This window comes from Neopelma chrysocephalum, unplaced genomic scaffold, assembly GCF_003984885.1.
Source record: "Neopelma chrysocephalum unplaced genomic scaffold, ASM398488v2 Primary Assembly neopelma1_70, whole genome shotgun sequence".
NCBI lineage: Eukaryota > Metazoa > Chordata > Aves > Passeriformes > Pipridae > Neopelma > Neopelma chrysocephalum.
In genome coordinates, this window is record NW_020897730.1 from 4,027,873 (window position 1) to 4,048,352 (window position 20,480).

The 20,480-nt window shown below is 37.2% G+C and overlaps 1 protein-coding gene across 3 annotated transcripts; it reads right to left on the reverse strand.

Annotated features, from left to right (window-relative positions):
* Positions 1 to 534: 534 nt before the first annotated feature.
* Positions 535 to 20,036, reverse strand: DAW1 (dynein assembly factor with WD repeats 1). Of its 3 annotated transcripts, none has more exons than XM_027686261.1 (13): positions 19,965 to 20,036; positions 18,416 to 18,488; positions 17,040 to 17,184; positions 13,814 to 13,872; positions 13,022 to 13,144; positions 11,326 to 11,425; positions 8,787 to 8,894; positions 7,992 to 8,098; positions 5,534 to 5,636; positions 5,062 to 5,176; positions 3,915 to 3,991; positions 1,805 to 1,967; positions 535 to 1,171 (listed from the first exon to the last, which is right to left on the reverse strand). In XM_027686261.1, exons 1-13 carry the CDS (start codon positions 20,002 to 20,004, stop codon positions 1,137 to 1,139), a joined length of 1,248 nt encoding a protein of 415 aa, XP_027542062.1. In that variant the 5' UTR covers positions 20,005 to 20,036; the 3' UTR covers positions 535 to 1,136. The 3 variants fall into 3 exon arrangements, with proteins under 3 accessions (XP_027542062.1, XP_027542063.1, XP_027542064.1); XM_027686262.1 differs by lacking the exon at positions 19,965 to 20,036 and adding an exon at positions 18,911 to 19,461; XM_027686263.1 differs by lacking the exons at positions 535 to 1,171; positions 1,805 to 1,967; positions 3,915 to 3,991 and adding an exon at positions 3,999 to 4,224.
* Between the last annotated feature and the right edge of the window lie 444 nt (positions 20,037 to 20,480).

Here is a 20,480-nt window from a genome sequence, read left to right on the forward strand (position 1 = left end):
TGGAAGAGACCACTCAGTTCTGCTCCTTCACCACTCCCCTACAAAGAGCACCTGCAGTTCCAGGTGCTCTGTTACGAAGTGGGAAGAGCTCTGCACAGGTGAAGCCTATAGTGGGAAGAGCTGTGCACAGGTGAAGCCTATTGCCAATTGCTGGAATGAGGTAAGCCTGGGTAAGAGCTCATTGTAAATAACTTGGTGGTAAATAACTTGTAGGAGTTTCTCATCCACTTGTCAGTTTACATCATAATCCTTGGCTTCAAATCTTTGGTACAGAGAGTTTCTTGATGCTGAACTTAATATCTGGGCCACAATTCAAAGCTGGAGTCACCACTGATAATAGTTTTCCTTTATCTCAGGTCAAAATGCGAGAATGAGGGTTGAGCAGAAAGGCACGGAAAGGTTTGGGCAAGTATGAGTGGGGAGTTTAATTACAGCATGCATGCAATAAGTTGAGAGCAATGCAGTTCCCAAATAGTTGCTGGTTTTCTCCAGAAATATTAATGGGACATTGTATTGCAAGTAGCAAACTGGTTATTTTAACTCAGTATTTTATTACACACACAAAAAAATAATACAAAAGTACTCCAAGCAAGTGTACACCAACACTCCTTTCACACCTGTATTATAATGCTGTATTTCTTTTTTATTAAAATGGTTACAAGTTAAAAATGACACCTAAAGAAACAGAGCCATCCAAATGCATTCATTTATACCAATAATTTCTCTCAGGTGACTGAGATAACAGACCAGACTCTTCTGGTGCTTAGTGAAGAGGCAACATGCACAAACTGAAATACAAGAAACTATTCCACTGTTATCTAGAGAAACTGTGGAGCCTCCATCCTTGGAGACTTCAACACCATGTCAGTCCCGGGCAGCCTGCTTGGTTGACAGGGCGCTGAGTAGGGCAGGGGTGTTGTACTAGAAGATCTCCAGCAGTCCCTTCCAACTTCTGTGATTCCATGATTCCATATCTAACAGACTTCTAAGTCAAACCTATCAAATCTTGGTAACTGTTCTAATTCAGCAGAAGGTGAACAAAGAGAGTAAAAGAAAACAGATCTCCAAGCCTGAGTTTATTGTCTCTGGAACTACAAAGCAGTCAGGTACTGAACTGTATCCTTCCTTTTCTTCAGTCAGTGCCATATGCAACAGGAGTTATCCTTGCTCCCTAGTAACAGACACACATTGTGAAGGAATCATTTATCTGTATCACAGTCTATCCATTTTTGTTATCACCGACATCAACAATGTACCCAGAATGCTGAGGAACCACATAAATATTTTCCTATCCATGACTGGCAACAGGCAGCAAGGTCTAGAGCAATATTTTTAGCTGAGGTCATCCTGCATCCCATATTTTGGTTGTTCACTCAAATGACTGAAGCAACCTGACTGTTCATGTCATTTCCTGCTCCCATGACTTTTTCCTGAAATGAAGGACACCTGACCAGAGTTCAGTGCCAAATGCACAAAAGGTGTGCTCCCATTTATAGACCTTTGCCTTTTGTTTATCCACACCTCCTTCATAGCAATGCACTGTGAGAAAATGGCTTATGGTGCTAGTATAGGCCATAGGAGAGATGGGAGGGTATGCCCATGCCTTTACACGAATTTGTTCATGGCCATTTTCACTTAAACCTCAGTTCTAAAGTGAGTTTCTAGATTTTCTTTACTATATTGTAAGCCACTGCTGGTATCTGCATTTGGCACATGGCCCTAGGAAAGTTTTCAAACTATTTTTTTTTCCCATAACAAGATTTCAAATGTCTCTCAAAAAGAAATTAAAAAATATATTAGTTACCTGTAATAATTGTATCCCCTTTGTAGTTGAAAGCACAGGAGAATATCTCATCAGTATGACCCTCTAATATCTGAAGGCAGTGTCCAGTAGCAGCATCCCAGAGTCGAGCTGTTTTGTCAGAACTGGCCGTCAGTATAAAGTTGCCTTTAGGGTTGAAACATACCTTTAAAAATACAGAAATGAGTTTTGTTACTTAGCAAGTTAATACGCCTAGAGAAAGAAGTGTATCTAGTGATTAAAAGATGAAAATGGAAATGAAAAACTCTTGCATTCAGCTTTTCAGCTAAAATTAAGGATAGTATTCCACTAGAGTCACGTTGGCAAACTTCTCTGGCTGAAAACTGTGGATTTACAAAGGTCTATAAATAATGACCTTACTATAGGATCAAAACTTCAGAATACCAAGCCCCAAAATGACAACTGATCCACAACTGTAGTGACTTTATTTAAATATTATCATTATTCCAATGTAAAATTATACATATTTTATAGAGTTCTACATTAAATAACATACATCTCTGTAGTATCAGAATTTGCACTGAAAGCAATTCATTTTATAGTATGTCTTCGTATTTGTTAAACATTCATTGCCAAAACTGCATGCATTTCCAGATAATCGGGTATATTTTTCTAGCACTAACCAGACAATACCAGTTTATTATATATTGCAAAATTGCTTAATCACTGAGGGCAAAATATCTGTTCCCTAGAAATCCAATTTCCAAGTAATACCCTTCCCAAGTGGTCACAGCTACCCAGAATATCTGCAGAAATACATGGACTTTTCAACATGCTCCCAGATGAGCAGATTCTCACTTCCAGCAAAGAAATCCTGTTGGCACTAAGGACTATGATGGAAGCTGTCTTTAACCCACTCACACGTCAGCAGGTATCCCGACTGTACCCAGTGGATCTGAGTGTGAAATACTGCAGTGACTATAGTAAATGAGGAAATACCAGCCTTTCTGAACTGAATATTCTCTCAGCAGAGTGATTATAATAGACAAAACAATAAAATGAAGTGGGTTCTGTTCACTAAGAACCATCCTAGTTTCAAAATACTAATGTTTCAATTTCAAAATACATCCAAAGAAAGCAGTACTGACTTAGCTTTGAAGCTAGTGAGAACTATCAATTTGAAAGAATAACAAAAATTTGCAAGTAATAAATAACAAAGTTTGAAAAATATGTACAATGTTGGAAGCAACTAAATATATTTGGAACAGAACTTTGGTGTTCAAAATTGAGCCAGATAAGACTTCCAGCAAAGCACATGAGCACACTCCTCATGACCAAGTGATTTTTGAAAAAGGCTTTATGCTTCCAAGTCCCTTAAGCACTTTTGAAAATAAGACTCTCCATGTATTTATCCACAGAAATATTTTTTGCCATTCCATAAATCAGGTGTGCAGAGAAATGAAAAAGAGTAAGCAGGAACATATCTGGTAGATGTAAGGAACAAGGGTGATGGTAAGAGCCTCAGAGACAATAGCCTTAAGATGTCAACAAGAGAGTAAAAACATGGTGCTTATTCTGTCAGAGAATCTGGGACTCCAAGGGTGTAATAACACAGGTACAATTTAGGACAGGTCAGACAGAAGGTCTATTAACTATGATCATATTGAGAGAACACTTGGACAGCATCTCCCTCTCTGCTCCCCCATTCCCTGCCAAGTGATTGGGGTGACCCAACCTGTAAACTGTTTCAGCAAAAAGAAAAAGCTAAGGAAAACAAGTCATTTCAATGTTAAAAAAGTCAGATATTCGTCCCTGGGAGGGATGGACTTCTTAAGTAGCTGCCAGAATTCTAAGGAATAAAATAGTAAATAACATGACAATGTAGAGAGGTAGCTCTTGGAGCCTATAGGAGTAGCAAGCCCAGTGCTATCTTACCTCAGAAGTGGGGAATTGGTAAACAGTCACTGACTGATAGCTTTTAGCCAAAAGGAATGTTCTTTTAGTAAAGCTAACTTCTTAGCCAGACCTCTCAATTTTAAATAATTACTATATTCCCACATCCTTTAACAGTATTTCTGTGTCATGGAGTAACTGGTGGATTGGATGTCACACATAGTGAAATAAAAAAAGGTGCAAACCACAGACAACTTACCTTGGAAATTTCACTTCCATGACCTTCTAGCTTTGCAATGCACTTTTTTGTTTGTGCATCATAGACTCTTGCTGATCCTGTTGCAGTAGATGGGGAGCCATATGTGACTGTTATGCTTAAGCATGCATTTCAATAAGAACATTTCAATGAGGTCAGAAGGAACTCATCCTCAGGTTTCATTTCAAAAGAAATAGAAGGCAATCTTCATAGAGCTTCCTCCAAGGGTAAAGTCTATTAAAAAGGATCTGTAATCTGTTTGGAAAAGCCTGACTTCCTTTCCTGACCAGAAATGGATTCTCCTGGAAAACTTCTAAAATGCAAATACAGATGTCCACATAGAACACAGACTACTGAAGTCTGTAATTTCAGAAAGCATGTACACTGTATCTAGAAAGCTTTTGTTATATTTCAGATACTCATTTTATTAAATAAGCTATTCATTATACTTAATAAGCTATTGATTAAATTTCAGGAAACTTTTTACATTGTCTTTTGTCTGAATATAGCAACTACAGCAAAACATATCCAAAATAATGCCCCGCATTCAGTCTGGTATCCTGTTTCTGGAAGTGCAAATCAAAGCCCTTATATATGTAAAAATAATATGGTATTGTCATTATGCACTGTAATATAAATAACTGAGCAGGTAAATACAAAAAACTATTTATTGCAATTCCTAAAAAAATAATGAGCATGTAAAACTTCTGCATACCAATAACAAACCAGAATTGCTTCTTTCACTACCTCTGTATTGAGTATTCTCTTCCTGTGCATTTGGAAAGCCTGGTAGTAAATCCACCAGTAAAATTCCAACTATTTTCATTTAAGCCTAAATTTGAGTCATAAAAATCAATCCCCTCAAAAGCTATTTACCTACACATTTAAAACATATTTCCAGCCACAAGTGAAATATTTCCTTCCAAGTTTGAAGTTAAAGGGGAAAGACACACTGAGTTGATTAAAGTATGAAAATAAGAACATTTTCACTGGAGAAAACTGCTTAAGTTTAATGCCAAACTTTCTATAATACAACAAACATTGCTTGACCTATAGTTCTGAACCAAATATTCCTCTTCCATCAAGCTACACTCAGAGCAAAACCATCGCCACAGCTGAATTCTTGCAGCAGCCCAGTCACTGCACTCACCATCGGCAGAGGCAGTTGCAATGCGCTGTCCGGTGTAATCAAAGCAGACATCCAAGATCTCGTCCCTGTGACCTGCCAGAGTTGCCAGATGTGTCCCAGTCACAGCATTCCACAGCTGCACAGATAAATAGGGGTAATTTATTTGCTTACTTTGACTAGTTTACTTGATAGTTACCTAGTTGTTTGATAATGCAATAGAGGCCCTTTCTGATATCTGACATGTATTAACACAAAAACTGGATATAAATCAATAGTCACTGGTTAGTTAGTTTAATAAAGTCCTATATATTTTTTTATTTCAGTGTATTGATTAAACAAGACTTAACTGGACTTCACTGAAATGAATAAGCATACATTTAGTTGTAAATTTTTAATTATATGTACTAGTTTAAAATAATGCTCTTTTATTTAAAATATATATATATTTTTATATGTCAAGTAGCTGCATTCAGTATATACTCAACATTCTTACCATGCATGTTTTGTCCATTGATCCAGTGACAATGAGAGAACAGTCCCAGCTGAACTGGGCACTGCTAATCTCTCCTCGGTGACCTATTAAAGTAAGTAACCTCCTACAGAAAAAAAAGGTAATTTACATTTATAGTGTGTATTTTGATATATACATAGAAATTATTAATAAGTTTATAAAATGCTATAGTTAAGGTGCACGTCTTCACCATTTTATCCATTAAAGCAATTAAATGGAGTGGTACAGTTCATTTAGGATTCTTCCACTACATCAATTCCATTTTCTATCTTTGATAAAAAGAGGCAGTAAGGAATAAAATGGAAAAGTCCTCCCTTCTCTTTCAAAACTATTTTAGTGAATGTATTTTCAATGAAATGCAACGACTTTCCGGTATCAGAGACAAATTCTTTGTATTCTTCGACATATACAGCAAGTTTTTCCACATTACTATCCCATTATCCTTCTTCAATGAACTGTAAACAGTACATCTTTAAAAAACTCTGTGTAATCTAAACCTTTTATAAAATCCACTGAAGATCAAATAGAACTTAATCAGGTGCTTAATGTGAGCATGTTCCCAAATAACAGGCAAATGACGGCCAAACTGGAATACGATTTCTAATCCTCATTAATCCTAAACTTGCTGCAGAAGACTGGCTACATTAAATTCTTCAGCTTTATCAGAACAGAGAGGTTACAATTAGCTGCTATTGCTTCCTAAGAATTAATGGCCTATAAGGCAAGGAAGCCTAAAAAAGATTGAGATATATATGGTATTAAAGGATTAGTAAATTGGGTTATTATCACAATGCTAACATCACTGTATCATTAATAGAAACACGCTTTAAATAATGGATGAACTAATGACTAGGAAAACAACTAAATTAGTTTAAGTGACTGAAATGTTTTTATTCATTGCGTAAGATATATAAGGGTAGCTAAGTTAATATATATGCTAAAAAAAACAGCAAAGCAAATCTCCTGAGCAATGAATTTTCTATTTGTTTATGATAATAAAAACTTGATTATACTCAGATTATTTTACAGATTTTACTTTCTAACACTGTGAGGCCCACACTGTTGTATTTGTGTAGAACTTCTTACAGTAAAACCAAAAATCAACAAGCAGATAACAAGAGAGGGAAACTTCTTACGTTTATAAACAAATTACTTGCTCTGCTATTTAACTACTGTTATTGTAATACCTAGTGCCCAAAATACCTAATAAAGAAAAAAGTTTTAAATTAAAATTTAAAAGGTTTAATTTCCAATTTTAAAAAAGTCAGGATGAGCTTCAAGCTTCAACATAAGGATCCAATCAATAAACAGAATAAAAAGCAAGGTGTGGAACATCTCACAGAAATCACTATCTGTGAGATACACAATTAGAAAGAACACAAAAAGAGACTTGTAAAGTGCCATAAAAAATTTCCATTTATTTATTAAAAAAAAATCAGCGTCAGCCATGATGATACTTCTTTAGTTTTCAGTTTCTAGTGAAATTTAGTATATAGATGCTCTAGTATTTGACCATAACTACAAATAAAAAACTGTTTATGTCTCAGCACCCTGACCCCTGGTACAAGCTGTTGATTTGCCAAATGAAGCTTTGCAGACACCTTCAACTGAACTACAGCCAACTGTATCTGCCAGGGAGAAATTACTGATTAAATATAGACCTGTATTAAAAAAGCAGGTTCCCCCTTCCTCCTTGTTTTTGTCTTTTTAACCTTAACATTTTATGAAGAAAATATTGAACCTTGTTCAGATTTCTTGTCCCTACATCAAGTTCCCTCAGGACAAATTGGGATACCCACCCAGAATAAAACTGAGGAACACATATGCTTATTGGAGTCAGCCAGCAAAATTAGAAGAAACTCCAAGTTCAAGCTCAAATTTGGAAAGCAGTGTTTCTGATATATTTTGTATGGTGAAAAACACGCACCCATGACATCACATGGAAGATTTTTGCAAATCTACCTGGAACTTTATACAGCAAAGTATAGTCTTTCTGACTCCTCATAGTCTTTCTGACTGCAACTTCTGTAGTTTTTTAAGACAATGTAACCAGATGAATTTTCTATGACATAAAATATACTTTCTTTCTACTTAAATAGTCTGTTCCATCTAGAAATTCTCAACACCTTTCAAACCAATAGTTTCCATGTTGATAAAATATTTTCCCGTTTGGAGAATTCACGAGGAACAAGCGCAGGATCTGTCCATTCCTTCTGCCTCCTTAATACTCATAAGATGGAAATTTAAAACAAAAAACACATACTGAAGCATTTCATGAGCAGTATTCCTTTTCAGAAGCACAAAGGGGTAACAAACGACAAGATGAAGGAACATATACTCTAAATGAAATATGTGGTCTGTAATTTGTAGCTCAACACTGTCTGATGCATTTGTCCTGAAAGCATGCAAAGTAAAATTATATTTATTAGTGCTTTAGTACCTGCCAGTGCCAACATCCCATACTGCTACTGTATGGTCAAAGGAGCCAGTGATAATCTTATCTCCAGTGGTGTTGAAAGAGAGTGTAATAATTTCTGCTGAGTGCCCCTGAGAGGATTTTTAAAAAGGAGTATAAGAATACAAATTATGACTTTACCATTAATATAGTTTAATATGTAGGATTTTTTCAGTAGCATTATCCTTCTATAACCCAACAACGTTTTATTTACTGCCTTGTCCAGTATATCACAATTTTGACAGAAATACCTACCCAACTTGGAGTAGCCAATATCCCAACAACTGCAAAAAAGCAAGCACATCCCTTTAGCAGGAAGCTTACTCACTACATATTATTTAGGATTTACACAAGAGAAATGCATTGAAACAGCAGAGGCCAATCTAAACCTGTGGAATCCCAGCAAGCCATGTAGAGCAAAGAGAGATGACAATCTAGAGGTAACTGGATGCCTGTCCTCTGCTGATGTTCACAGGAAGATCCATACAGAGGAGATCACAATTTACAGGATAGCAACACGTTTTAATGAGGGCATTCTAATCTATAGCAGGAACGTCACTGAAATGAGAAAATCTGTCTTTTGATAAATAGGGCTTTTTATAAAATACCACAGTTTTCTCATTCCATTCAAGTTTTCTTACTCTGTTTTGTAACTGCAGTCACTGTGGGACCATGTGGCAAAAGAAACTAAGCAAGTTTTGAAACTGCTGTAATGTTATTCACCTCAGCTGGAAAACTAAGAAAGCAAGGAACACCTTTAAAAACATATGGCAAACATACTCTTAAAGTGGCTACTTCTTCTCCTTTCTCTATGTCCCATAATTTGGCAGTGGTATCCATACTTCCAGTTGCCACCAATGTGCTTTGAAGATTAAATGATAAACATACCTGTAGCAAAAAACATTGGATAGAAAAAGTGGGAGTCTATTTATATATATTTTGCCAAAAACAAGGGGTCAAGATTAATAGTTTTAAAAAAGTCTGACAATATTTTATAGCATACAGAAAAATTACAGAGTTCTTCCAGCAGCTCACTAGAGGGGCAACAAGTCCCTATCACAAAGCTCTCGATGACTACCCAAATCAAGTGGACTACTTGGCTGCTTTGCAACAGCAGTACACTAAAGACTTACTGGAAGTTTTCCTGTATTGTTTTCAGAGCCTGTTTCATTTTTGTCACAAGGAAAAACTATTTAATTCACAAAGTTTTAATGAAAACCAGGACTAAAGCAGTTTGCTAATTTATTAACAGCACATAATTAACTGGCAGAGAACTATGTCTTCAGTATCAGCATCTATATTGAAATAGATAAGCTTATGCAATCTTAATAAACACTTGCAAATTTTTAAACCTCCTCCTCTAACTCCAAAGAGGTTTTAATCACACACACACTTTTGCATGCACACTCATAATCTCTCACAGGATGTGTGGGTTACAAGTACATCCCTTCTTAGGAGTATGTGTCCCCCAAATATCCACACACCTGCCCCAAGGGACACGAGTGCTCCAGCTTTAGCTGAATTCATGCCACTTCCCACTATCTCCTGATCCACATTCCAGGAAGGAGGCATCCAAGTTCATATATGCACATATTACATGGTGGTAACAGGGCCTTCTCGTTGAACTTCGTACTGACAACCCACTAGCTGGATGCAGACTCCTAATGGTGTCTCCAAAAAACAAGCTATTCTCCCTGTGGTCTACACAGAGATTGAGATGCTCAGGGTGACTTATGGGAAGCACCAGAGTAGGTTTTGACAACTGATAACAATTGGTTCCAGACCAGTGTCTCCCCCACCCCGTTATAATTTGTCTTGATTCTTTTATCTTTCTCTACTTCTTTCTTTTTATTTCAAAATTCAACTTCTTTATTTCAAAATTCTCTTTGAAATTCTCCAGTTACAGTTCAATCCTACTGACAGTCTTCCCTAACACTATGATTTGGTAGGCTTCCTCTTTAACTTAGTTAGTTTGGGGCAAAGACCCTTCAAACAGTTTTTTGTACACTCTGTACACTCACACTCATCCTCTCAGGTGTTATTATCTATGTCATTTGCCAAGGGCGTCCCCACAACATCATATTTATTTTTGAAAAAGCAAGAACAAAAGCTCAACAACTTGCTAAACTTATTTTTCACATTAAAAAATCATGTCATCATCCTCCCGTTCTCTGTAATTATTCAATATGATTGTTCTGCAAATAAAGAATAGGAGGTGCCATGAAAAAAGAAAAACAGTAGCTCGGTTTTTGAATACTGAATAACTATAGACATGCCCTTGCCAGCAATGTATCAGCTGCAATAATAGCCTTTCAGAAACAGGCCTCATTCAGAGAAACACATCATTTTCTGCTGGCTATTATCTTCTACTAATTACTTGCTGACACAACTCATAACACTCTGGGTCTAATCTAACCCCTACAGAAGTCAGAAAAAATTGAGAGGCCTTTAAACATTTACCTAACTGATCTGGGGAAGCAAAATCACTGCAGCCTTTCTCAATAAGCAAACATGTTCTCCATTGTAAGGGATAACTGTTTCACAGTATCCAGAGAATCAAGAGCACACTGAAACAAACCTCACCTTCCACCATGGTAAACCACCATTTTCTTGCACTAGTTAAGGCCTCACAATCTACATTAAATTCTTTTTTTTTTCGAGAAACAATGTCCAGCAATATTTTATTGAATAGTGATCATATAGCTATTGCTGTTGCTGATAGGGGTCCTAGTGCATTGGAAAGGAAACCAAGAATTATGAAGCTTAAACTGTTTTAATTTCATAGATCTTTGACATTTCAGCACCCACATATTCCCAATTAACACAGTTTAAATTTCAGAAATTCATTCTTTATGACTCCACTTGGTTCTGCACATAAAGTTCAAATCTCCGTGTGAAAGACAAGAAGACAAGCAATGATGTTCTTATGTATTTAGTTCTGCAAATGTGAGAGGCAATGCAAGATAGCTAGAAAAAAATGTGATTCGTAATCAAGCAATAAATATGTACAGTAAACTGAAAAATCCAAATGCTATGGTATTTTTCAATGTTTTAACATTTAGCAATCAGGGAGAAATTGGAACAAAGTAAAAATAAAAATATTTATATTTTTATATGTATATGATGGTTCATTCTCTCTCTTAAGAACTGTCAGATTATCTTCTCTTGCAGTGCAGAAATGTTAACAATATCCAAATCTGTGAACAGGGGGAGCAGAACAGCTGTGCTTTTCAATGGGAGCTCATGGGGAGTTGGAACACACAGTCACCAATGATGGTGTGAGGAAACAAAGGAATAAGAAATATCCAGCACTACTCACTATTTCTGCACTATGTCCTCTGAAAGTATGATAACATTTTCCTGTTTCCGTGCTCCACAGTTTGCAGGTTTTATCAAAAGATCCAGTGGCAATCTTGTCACTAAATGGAAAAAAATCCTATCGTTTCTAGTTAGAAAAAACCTCTGACTCCAAAGACAGCAGAACTCACAGAAACATACCCAGCCATGGAAGCTTGCACACACTGCCACACTACAGGATCCTGGAGCAGGATGTTACAGACACAAGTTACATTAAGGGAAAAAATTAGCAGACACAATTAGTTGCTAAGAGAGTCACTGTGCTTATCTGTGAGCACAGAAGTGTTCATAACTTATGACTGGGGATGATGTTATCTGCTGCACTTTCAGGTGCATTAAAAAGTTACGCCATTTCATCAGATAACATCTGTTTATCAACCATTATAGACCCCTTTTATAAGCAGTTTACCCAAATTTCAGAGGTCGAACTCCACTCTCACTGAAGTCAGTGGAAGTGGTGTGACCAACTGCAGTTAGAGCAAGACTGAACTGAGGTATCCAGAAAATATAGCAAGGGACACTGCAGCAAAACCTAAAGATTAGCAGAAAAAAAATTCTTTTTTGAATGAATTTTTAATGTAAAAGTAGTTCAAGGTTCTGATCAGATTCTCTTGTGTGTATCTTATTTCTCCATTTTTACAGTCTAATTATGGACCTTTGCACAGATTTTTGTCATTAGTTTCTCCAAGGTATACAAAAGATTTTCATTAACTGTTTTTTTTTAAAGTGAAGAATAACATCAGAATATAAGACATTGACAAAGCAGGTTCTAGGTTTTCCTTTTCATATTGAAGAAGGAGATGAAGCTTCCAATAGCGTAAGATCAAGTCTTTAACATTTATTTCCTGATGTTAACTGTGGATTGCTTAACTGATAAATAGGACATCTGACAGTAAAAGAAGTAACATGATTCAATAGAAAAATAGGAGTTAATTTATCTTACTTTGCAGAGAAACAAAATGGTTTTCTCACACATGATAGCTTTCTCAGGAAGCAAATGACAATGAAACTTAAGTAGCTAACATGTAATTCCCTTCACCTAACAGGTGGCAATCCCAGCCCAGGGCAAAGTTATTGGAGAAAACAAAGGTGCACAGATTCATATCTGACATTCACACAGCGGCCCCCTGTGGATTTTATAAAAATTACTCAACAGCTGTGAACTTATAAATCACGTCCTAAATAATAATGAATGTGTAATACCAAATGGAGAAATCCAGTTCTGTTGTGACAGAACTTTTCTTTCTCCTTAACTGAAGCAATATATGTTGTCATAAGTACTTATATCTCACATCACATACAATTATGTGGAGGTAGAAAGAATGATTAACATTCAGAACACAATCTGATCCTGTAGGTATTACTGAAATAAATCTGTGCTTCAATATATTAAACTGACTTATATATATATATTTCAAGACTGAATACATAATTAAATTTGTGGTTAGAATTTCTAAATTTTATTTTAAAAAATTATAGCAGAAAACATGTTTGAATGTACAAATAAAATAGTATCTTCCCGCAGTGATTAGCTATAGTTGAACTCTACAAATTCAGAAGTTGAACTCTTTCAGTTTGAAATAGTCTATTTTATATTAGAGTATTTGCAAAATAACATGATTAGCAATTATGAGGTATCTCAGAGGAAATATATTTACCCATAGGGATTATTGAAAGCTATTGCATAGACAACGTTTTTGTGTTCCTCCAGTGTATGCAGCTCTTCTCCTGATGCTGTATCCCATAGTTTGCAGGTTCTGTCATAGCTTCCAGTGATAAAGCTAAAGCAAAGAGAAATTAAATTCTGAATACAGTAAATAGCTTACTGGTCCTGATGCACAGTCAAATGAGTTATTTGCACAGATTTCAATTAGCACTGTCTCAGACCCTAAATCTCTTTCTTTCAAAAATACAGATTAATGACCATAGAGGTTCTTTTTCTTTTCTTTAAAACATATTATTCCTAAAAACACCTTTCTTCTAATCTTCAATGTATTTCACCTAGAAAGCAAGCTGCTGCTTTCAAGACACGAAGGAAAAAATGATAAGACGCATGTCCATAGGGAAATCAATTAACATGAAAGTTATATTTCCACTATACTGAAAGTCCCAATTGAGTTTATGTCAAAGACTCACTTAGCTTTTAGCAATAGATAGTTTATTGCCATAAAGGTGTTTCTGTCTGTAACATGGTAATTATCAACAAACTATCACCTTGGAAGAAAAAAATTGCACAAATTGAATCTCTCCTGCTACTTTTTTGCATCTCCCATTATTTGTCCCACAGAGGCCAAAAATATAGTCCCCAGTTGTGCCTGAAGCTGGTTATAAGCAGCACAGCTGAATTCTTTTTGCAGCAAAATAAGAGCACTGAAGTTCCATTCCCATTTAATTTACAAATACAAAACTTCAAATAGTGATTATGTATTTTGACTTTGAAAACAACTTACCGGGAACCAGATTTGTTGAATGCTACATTAGTCAGTGGCAATATATGTGTTCTAAGCACCTGAAATAGAAGTGGGGCAGGGAAAGGAAAAACATTCGATGCAAATAAAACAAAAAAATTGCTCAGAATATTCAACAGCTTAATTTTTTCTCCTCCTCCTGTCAGACTACCAGTTACAGCTGTTATACATTAATCCCTAACTAAAAAAATCCCCATATGTTATCAGGTTATGAATGAAGATGTTATACACTATTTATTTAAAATTATTTCAAATTTATATTTTATTTAAGTTAACTGCCTTTTCCCCCATGCTTGGTTTTAATTCATCTTCTCTGAGTCCAGCAAAGTAACCCTAGACCAGAGCTGAAAGGGCAAAACAAATGAGTGAGGAGACCATGCCTGCTGGGACCACTGATGAAAGAAATCTCAACTAATATTAAATCCTATAAAGTGAATCAAGAAATCCAACTGAATTGAGTATTTGAGTCTTATAGGATATGTGCTACTTCTAGCTAGCATGTGATTTTGCTATAAAAACCAGAAAGAATAGATATAAGCTGCATCTATGTCCTATGAGATTATGACAAGGCGTGAAAAACCATAACAAAGATGCTCGGCAAGACAAAATTCAAAGAGAGTATTTCAAGTTTAATGTCTACCTGTGCTGTGTAGGTTATGGAGGTCACTGTTTTCTAAAATTGCTTACAAGGTCCTTTAAATAGAGTGTATATATGTTTCATGATTCTATAGCCATAATAATACATATTGAGGTTTATTAAACATAGGTGAAAATAGTTTCAGACACTGCCAATAGACCAAAAAAAAAATACAGTCTGGCTGGTGTTTGAATAAACTGGATTCTGCACAACACAGTTTGCATTTGAACAATTCCCTGCCCTCTGCTCAAGACTAAAGTACAATAAAACCATAAACTGGGAAATCACAGCAATTGCTGACAGGGAAGTAAAGGGATGTTACAAATACCTCAGTGGCTCACTAGGTCTTTTCTGTAGTGTGAGAATGAAGAAGAATTGATTTATGAGCAATGCCATTTAATCACTGACATGTTACCAGAGCTTCAACTTATTGTCCTTATCTCAAGTTTTCCAAACTGCCTGTCTCCAAAAGGAAAATGAAAGAGGCTCATGGATCTTCTGCTCAGAAGAGAAAGGACTGATCAAAATGGAAATAAAAATGGTCAAGTGAAGGACTGAGAAACAGAAAATATATTTTATGCCACAGAAACAACAATTTCTGTTCTCTAGAGAAAGTAACATAAATTGTACTTTCAGCTACAGCAGTGGGAATGAGCAATCAAGATGTGGAAATGCAAAAAATATTTTGATTTTTAAAAACAGCCACAATATATAAATATCTGCACATGAGGATGGATAATTAGGGAAATTTACGGAAATTTGATCCATGACATTTTTAGGACTCCATGTAGGCAGCTCTGAACAAAAATATTCAAAAATTATGAAAAAAAGGGAGGAAAACAAGATAGGTTTATATTTAATTTCAGATCATTGGACTGATTCTGTTCTTTCAATGCCCAGTGCTGCAATTGCTTCATCCACATAACTCTGAGTCAGGGAGAATTGCTTGTGCAAATGGTGCAGTAATGATAATATTAAAAAAATATACCTCAGTTCTGCAAAATCTGCTACAGCAGGACCTAAAATAAAAATGTGTAAATCACTACAGCATCCCACGCTATGTAATAGTTTAAAACCTGAGAATTGTTACAAAAGCTGGTTTCTCTGCGGGATACCTAACACACCATCATCACCACAATTATTGGAAATAACAAAAAATGAGTTTAGACACTTGTTTCAGATTATGCTCCAGTGCAACAGGGAAAAAACATTCATTTCCAAACAATGCAAACACATGGAACACCTTCTGGGGAGAAAAGAAAAAAAAATCTCACTCCCACCCACCTCAGAAGCACCTGATACTCATGTTTCACTCACAAGCCTTAAGTGAAACTGAAACATCACAGAAGTTCTTTTCACACACTTCTAACTACCCCAGTGAAGGAAACAGGCCAGCACTGATTGATTTGCCTGCCTCTATTATTTCCAAATACAGAATCTCAAATACAGCACTATACCCAACAATGAACAAATACATTATTTACACTCAAATTTGAACAAGCATTTGAGAATTTATCAGTCTCTATGATGAACAAACAATTTTAAAAGCTTTTGAAAAGCAAGGCATTATCTCAGTTGAGACCATCCCTTAAAAGAGAACAGAAACTTTTTTAAGTTAAGATGCCCTATTACATAGCTCTGTTTTCAAAATTAAATACACATATCTTTGCAGAACTCAACCAGATGTGTACCGGTGGTCAAAAGAACCCAAGTTATATCTAGGAACATGTAAGGGTTTTTTAGCTGAACAAAATTTCTCCCTTTTGTCTCCCAGTTTAAAGTAACAATAAACAACATAGCACTGACCAGCAATTTTTAACAGCTACACATTGCCATCTGCTGACACAATAAAGATACAACATTTAATTATTTCAGATTGCAACATGCAATTTAGGTTAGATATTAGGAAGAAATTGTGTACTGTGAGGGGACAGAATGGATCCTGGATTTGGAGCTCTGAAAGATCTCTTTAATCATTATTCTTAAAAATCTTACTTGTTTGAAATAATTTTTGTAGTGCTGTCTGTAAGCTGAAGATCAAACTATCAATATTCAAACAAAATAGTAATGACAGAAAGTAATGAAAACCGGGATTAGTAATGACAACTGCATAAAAGCCCCAAAACTTCCACAATATAATAGCACAAACCCCATAATTTTCACAAAATGAAGAACAAGTAGAGAAGGGTACAAAAATACTTTGGTCCTTTCCCAACAGCTATTTTACTTGGGGTCTATTTACAAATTAGGGGTGTTGCTGGTACACAAATTTTTACTTGACAAATAAAAGATTTATTTCTCTCCATTCAAAACACACCCTTGTGCATAAGCCTGTGTAAACAGTCTGGGAACAGTTATACCTCTCAGCCTTTTGGGGGAATTCCCAGCAGATAAAACCAGGCCAGGCTCTGTTGCTCTGAACAGCGCAGAGGGGATTGAAAACAGTCAAGAAATCAGTCATAAAGTCCAAATTTTGCTCTCCAGCACAATATGCAGCAGGAAAAACATACTCACAGCACCACAACTTAAACCCCTCAAAATGCTCCAAGTTGTTTTAAACACGCCTCTAACCTTAAAAAGAGAGAATTTGTGATTCTCTTTTTCCCCCAGCTTCTGCTGCAATCTTCGTACTAAAAGTATGACATGTTCCACGCAGGCAGCTGTGATGAGAGGTTCTCCTTTTCGAATTTCTTCTACTAAGGCTGTGACATCTGTGCTAATTATGAGAAAAGAATTAAAACAAATCCCTTCCAAAAAACTAAGCATAAACTCACCAGATTTTATCCTCTGGCAATAGTAATGAATATAAACCCAAGAATATTATTTACTTGCAGAGAAACTGAAGTAAGTGATTAAATGTTATGTGTTTATCTCATTCTGTAGTGCCTTAAAGAAATATGGACAAATCTTTCTTGGTTTTTATGCTTCCTTCCCTCTCTTACTAAAGTTGTACAGAAAAATTTGATTTCTAAAAATTGTAGCTTAGCAAGAAATTAACTTTTCCAAAGGATTTCCACAGAGGGTCAGACATGGGAGATGTGTGTCCCCATCTGTCACTTTTAGAATAAATAGCTAAATAAAGTGGAATTTCATAAATTCCAAATTAATTGCCCATTAAATAGTAACAAAATAAATTATCTCTATCTGTGGCTTCACAGATCTATGCCTGTTTCTGTAACTCTTAGTTATGATAACTACCATGATGTGGTCCACAGCCTGTTGATGCCCATGGAGCCCCAGGAAGTGGTTCACAGCCAGCCTGTGGAATTGGATCATCTCTTCATATCATCAGATAAACTGCTGATTCCTGACCACCAGCAGAATGAGAAACTAAGAGCTGACAATACCCAGCAGTCAAAGCACCAACATGCTCTTAAAACTAGTCCTAGCATGAAAGCCAAGCATTTCTGATTGTATGTAAATTATTGCAGTCTAAAGGGGATTTTCTGTATCAGTCCTCTAAATGGAGGCCTCTAACATCTCCATAAATTAGTATCCTCTCAGTGTTTATACTCCTGTTCACCAGACAACTTATTTCTTTCACAAAGTGACTCCTTAGGTTTTATCCACAGTACTACCCTGGACAGTTCCAGGTAGACAAAAATTAGTAATTTTTAAATTTGGATTTTTCATCTTGCATGTGCAGCCTACATTGTCTACTGGCTTTGGCTTACATACAAGGACTCTTCCATGTCACTGTTGGTATTAAGACAATCATATTACTTCATGCCTTTCTGCCTAATAAACTCCATGGATTTTGGCACTTTACTTAATGGTGGCATTTTTTGTTATCTTTCTGAAGCTCTTCCTACCAGAGCTGGCTGAGTAGAGCATGTAGGCTCTATGTAATAGCTGACCTCAATTATGTTTAAAACAGTCCAATAGAGTGGTATATGAACATGCTATAAAACAGTAGAGAGTACTGTTATCTGAAATAATATACTTACTCAGGTTTAAGATCAAGAAGATCTATAGGTCTGGTCTTTGACTCACCACCTTCCACATATTCCAGAATAATTCCTTCAAAAAAAAGTGATAAACAGGTCATAATTAGACTTCTGGAATTTCATAATGTGCTGTAGACAGCAACACTTTTACTGCTCCACTGACTTCAGGAGACACATTTGCAGTTTTGGAACTGGAGGGAGGTTGGCTGTTCTTGCTGAGAGTAAGCAGTGATGAGCAACTCTGATGTGCTTATAGGATAAAAGATACTTAAACAATATTATTTATGAGCATTTTCTATTCTGGAAATGAACCTTTTTTCCAACAACTTTTTGCATCATTTCATCAGGTGCATTTTTAAGGAAGCTGTTCTGAGGATACTTGCTGTAGTTTGCTGTTCCAAGACGCCTGGAAAACATGTTTTACAAAACCTGTTATATTTATTCCAGCATTTGCAAAGGCCTGTGTACAGTAATGTATGAAAAATCACAACGCACTTTCCATTTTTAGGGTTACTCTGGCACCTCTGCAACTTTCACTGAGCTGAAGTATTCCTGTTTTGAAACAGATGATTATAGGGCTCTACTGCTCCTTGGTTTTCTGTGGGAAAGGACAATTTAGAAGAATTTCTGTGTCACTCTGCATTTTAGGAAGTTCATAAGAAAAGGATTTCATTTGAAAGAAAGATCTCTTATTCCAGTATACTTCCTGAGCTGGCCATATCCATCCTGTTTCCCTTCTGAAATTTCATTGAGTCCCATGCCCAAGTTGAGGATAAATGATGAGGACAGTGGCAGTACCACTTTTCAAAGCGTGGTTCTGCTCAGGAAATTCATAAACTAAAAAAAATAAGAATCACAGAATCGACTAGGTTGGAAAAGACCTCTGAGATCATTGAGTCCAACCCATGGCCCAACACCACCACAAACAAACTACGGACCTGTGAAAGAACACCAGTGCCATGGTCAACCAGACCATGTCCAGTCTTTCCTTAAACACATCCAGGGACAGTGACTCCACTACCTCCCTGAGCAGCCCATTCCAATGTCTAATCACCCTTTCTGTGAGGAAATTCCTCCTAATGTCCAAGCTAAACCTCCTCTGGCACGGCTTAAGCCTGTGTCATCCTGCCACTAGTTGCCTGGGAGAAGGGACTGACCCCACCTGCCTACAATCTCCTTTCAGGGAGTTGTAGAGAGTGGCAACTTTTTTTTGCTAAACAGGCCTTTTAATAATAACACATATACATTGTTGACTTTTTAAGCACCTCACTGTGATGCTAATAAGAGCGCCATGATTTTGCAGTAAATCATTAACTCCAACCGCGATGAGCTGCTTCCAGCCGGCAGCCCCTCACCGCGCCAGCACAGCCGCACCCCAACTCCCTCCGCCTGCGGGGCGCGACCCGCCCGCGTCCAGCCCCGGCAGGGGGAGGAACCCCGCACACCCCGCGCCGCCCCGGCCTCACGCACGACACCCAACGGCCTCCCCAGGCGCGGGCCCAGCCCCGGCGAGGCGGCATAGCCGCGGCCGGGCCCGGCAGCTCCGCACCCGGCGGGAAGTAGCGCAGCAGGAGCCGCCGCAGCCCCATCGTCCGCCGGCCCGGCCCGCGCGTCCGCCCGCTGCCATGGCAACGGCCACGCCGCGCACGCGCGGCCGCTGCACGAGGGCGGGGCGCGGCCTTCCCGCGGGCCCGTCCGTGCTGCCCTCGGTGCCCGCGCTGCGGGGGCCGCACCGGGCTGCAGGGGCTGCGCGTTTGTGCCGCAGGAAGGAAAGAAGCAGAGTGCACTGAAAATACATATATGTGTATATATATATATAAAGTGCGGAGGGCTAAAGAGCCAGGAATGACGGCGTAGCAAATAAGTGAAAGCTATTGGAAAAGCAAATACTCAAGACATAGCTAAGGAGAGCAGACAAAGACTGCTACTAATAACAAATAAAAAGAAAAAAATCAGCTTGATTTCTTAAAAGATAAATTCAAGGCTGAAGCACAAGTGTGAGAATACGGTTTAGAATCGTTAAGGCTGGAAAAGGCCTTACGATCATTGAGTCCAACCATGAACT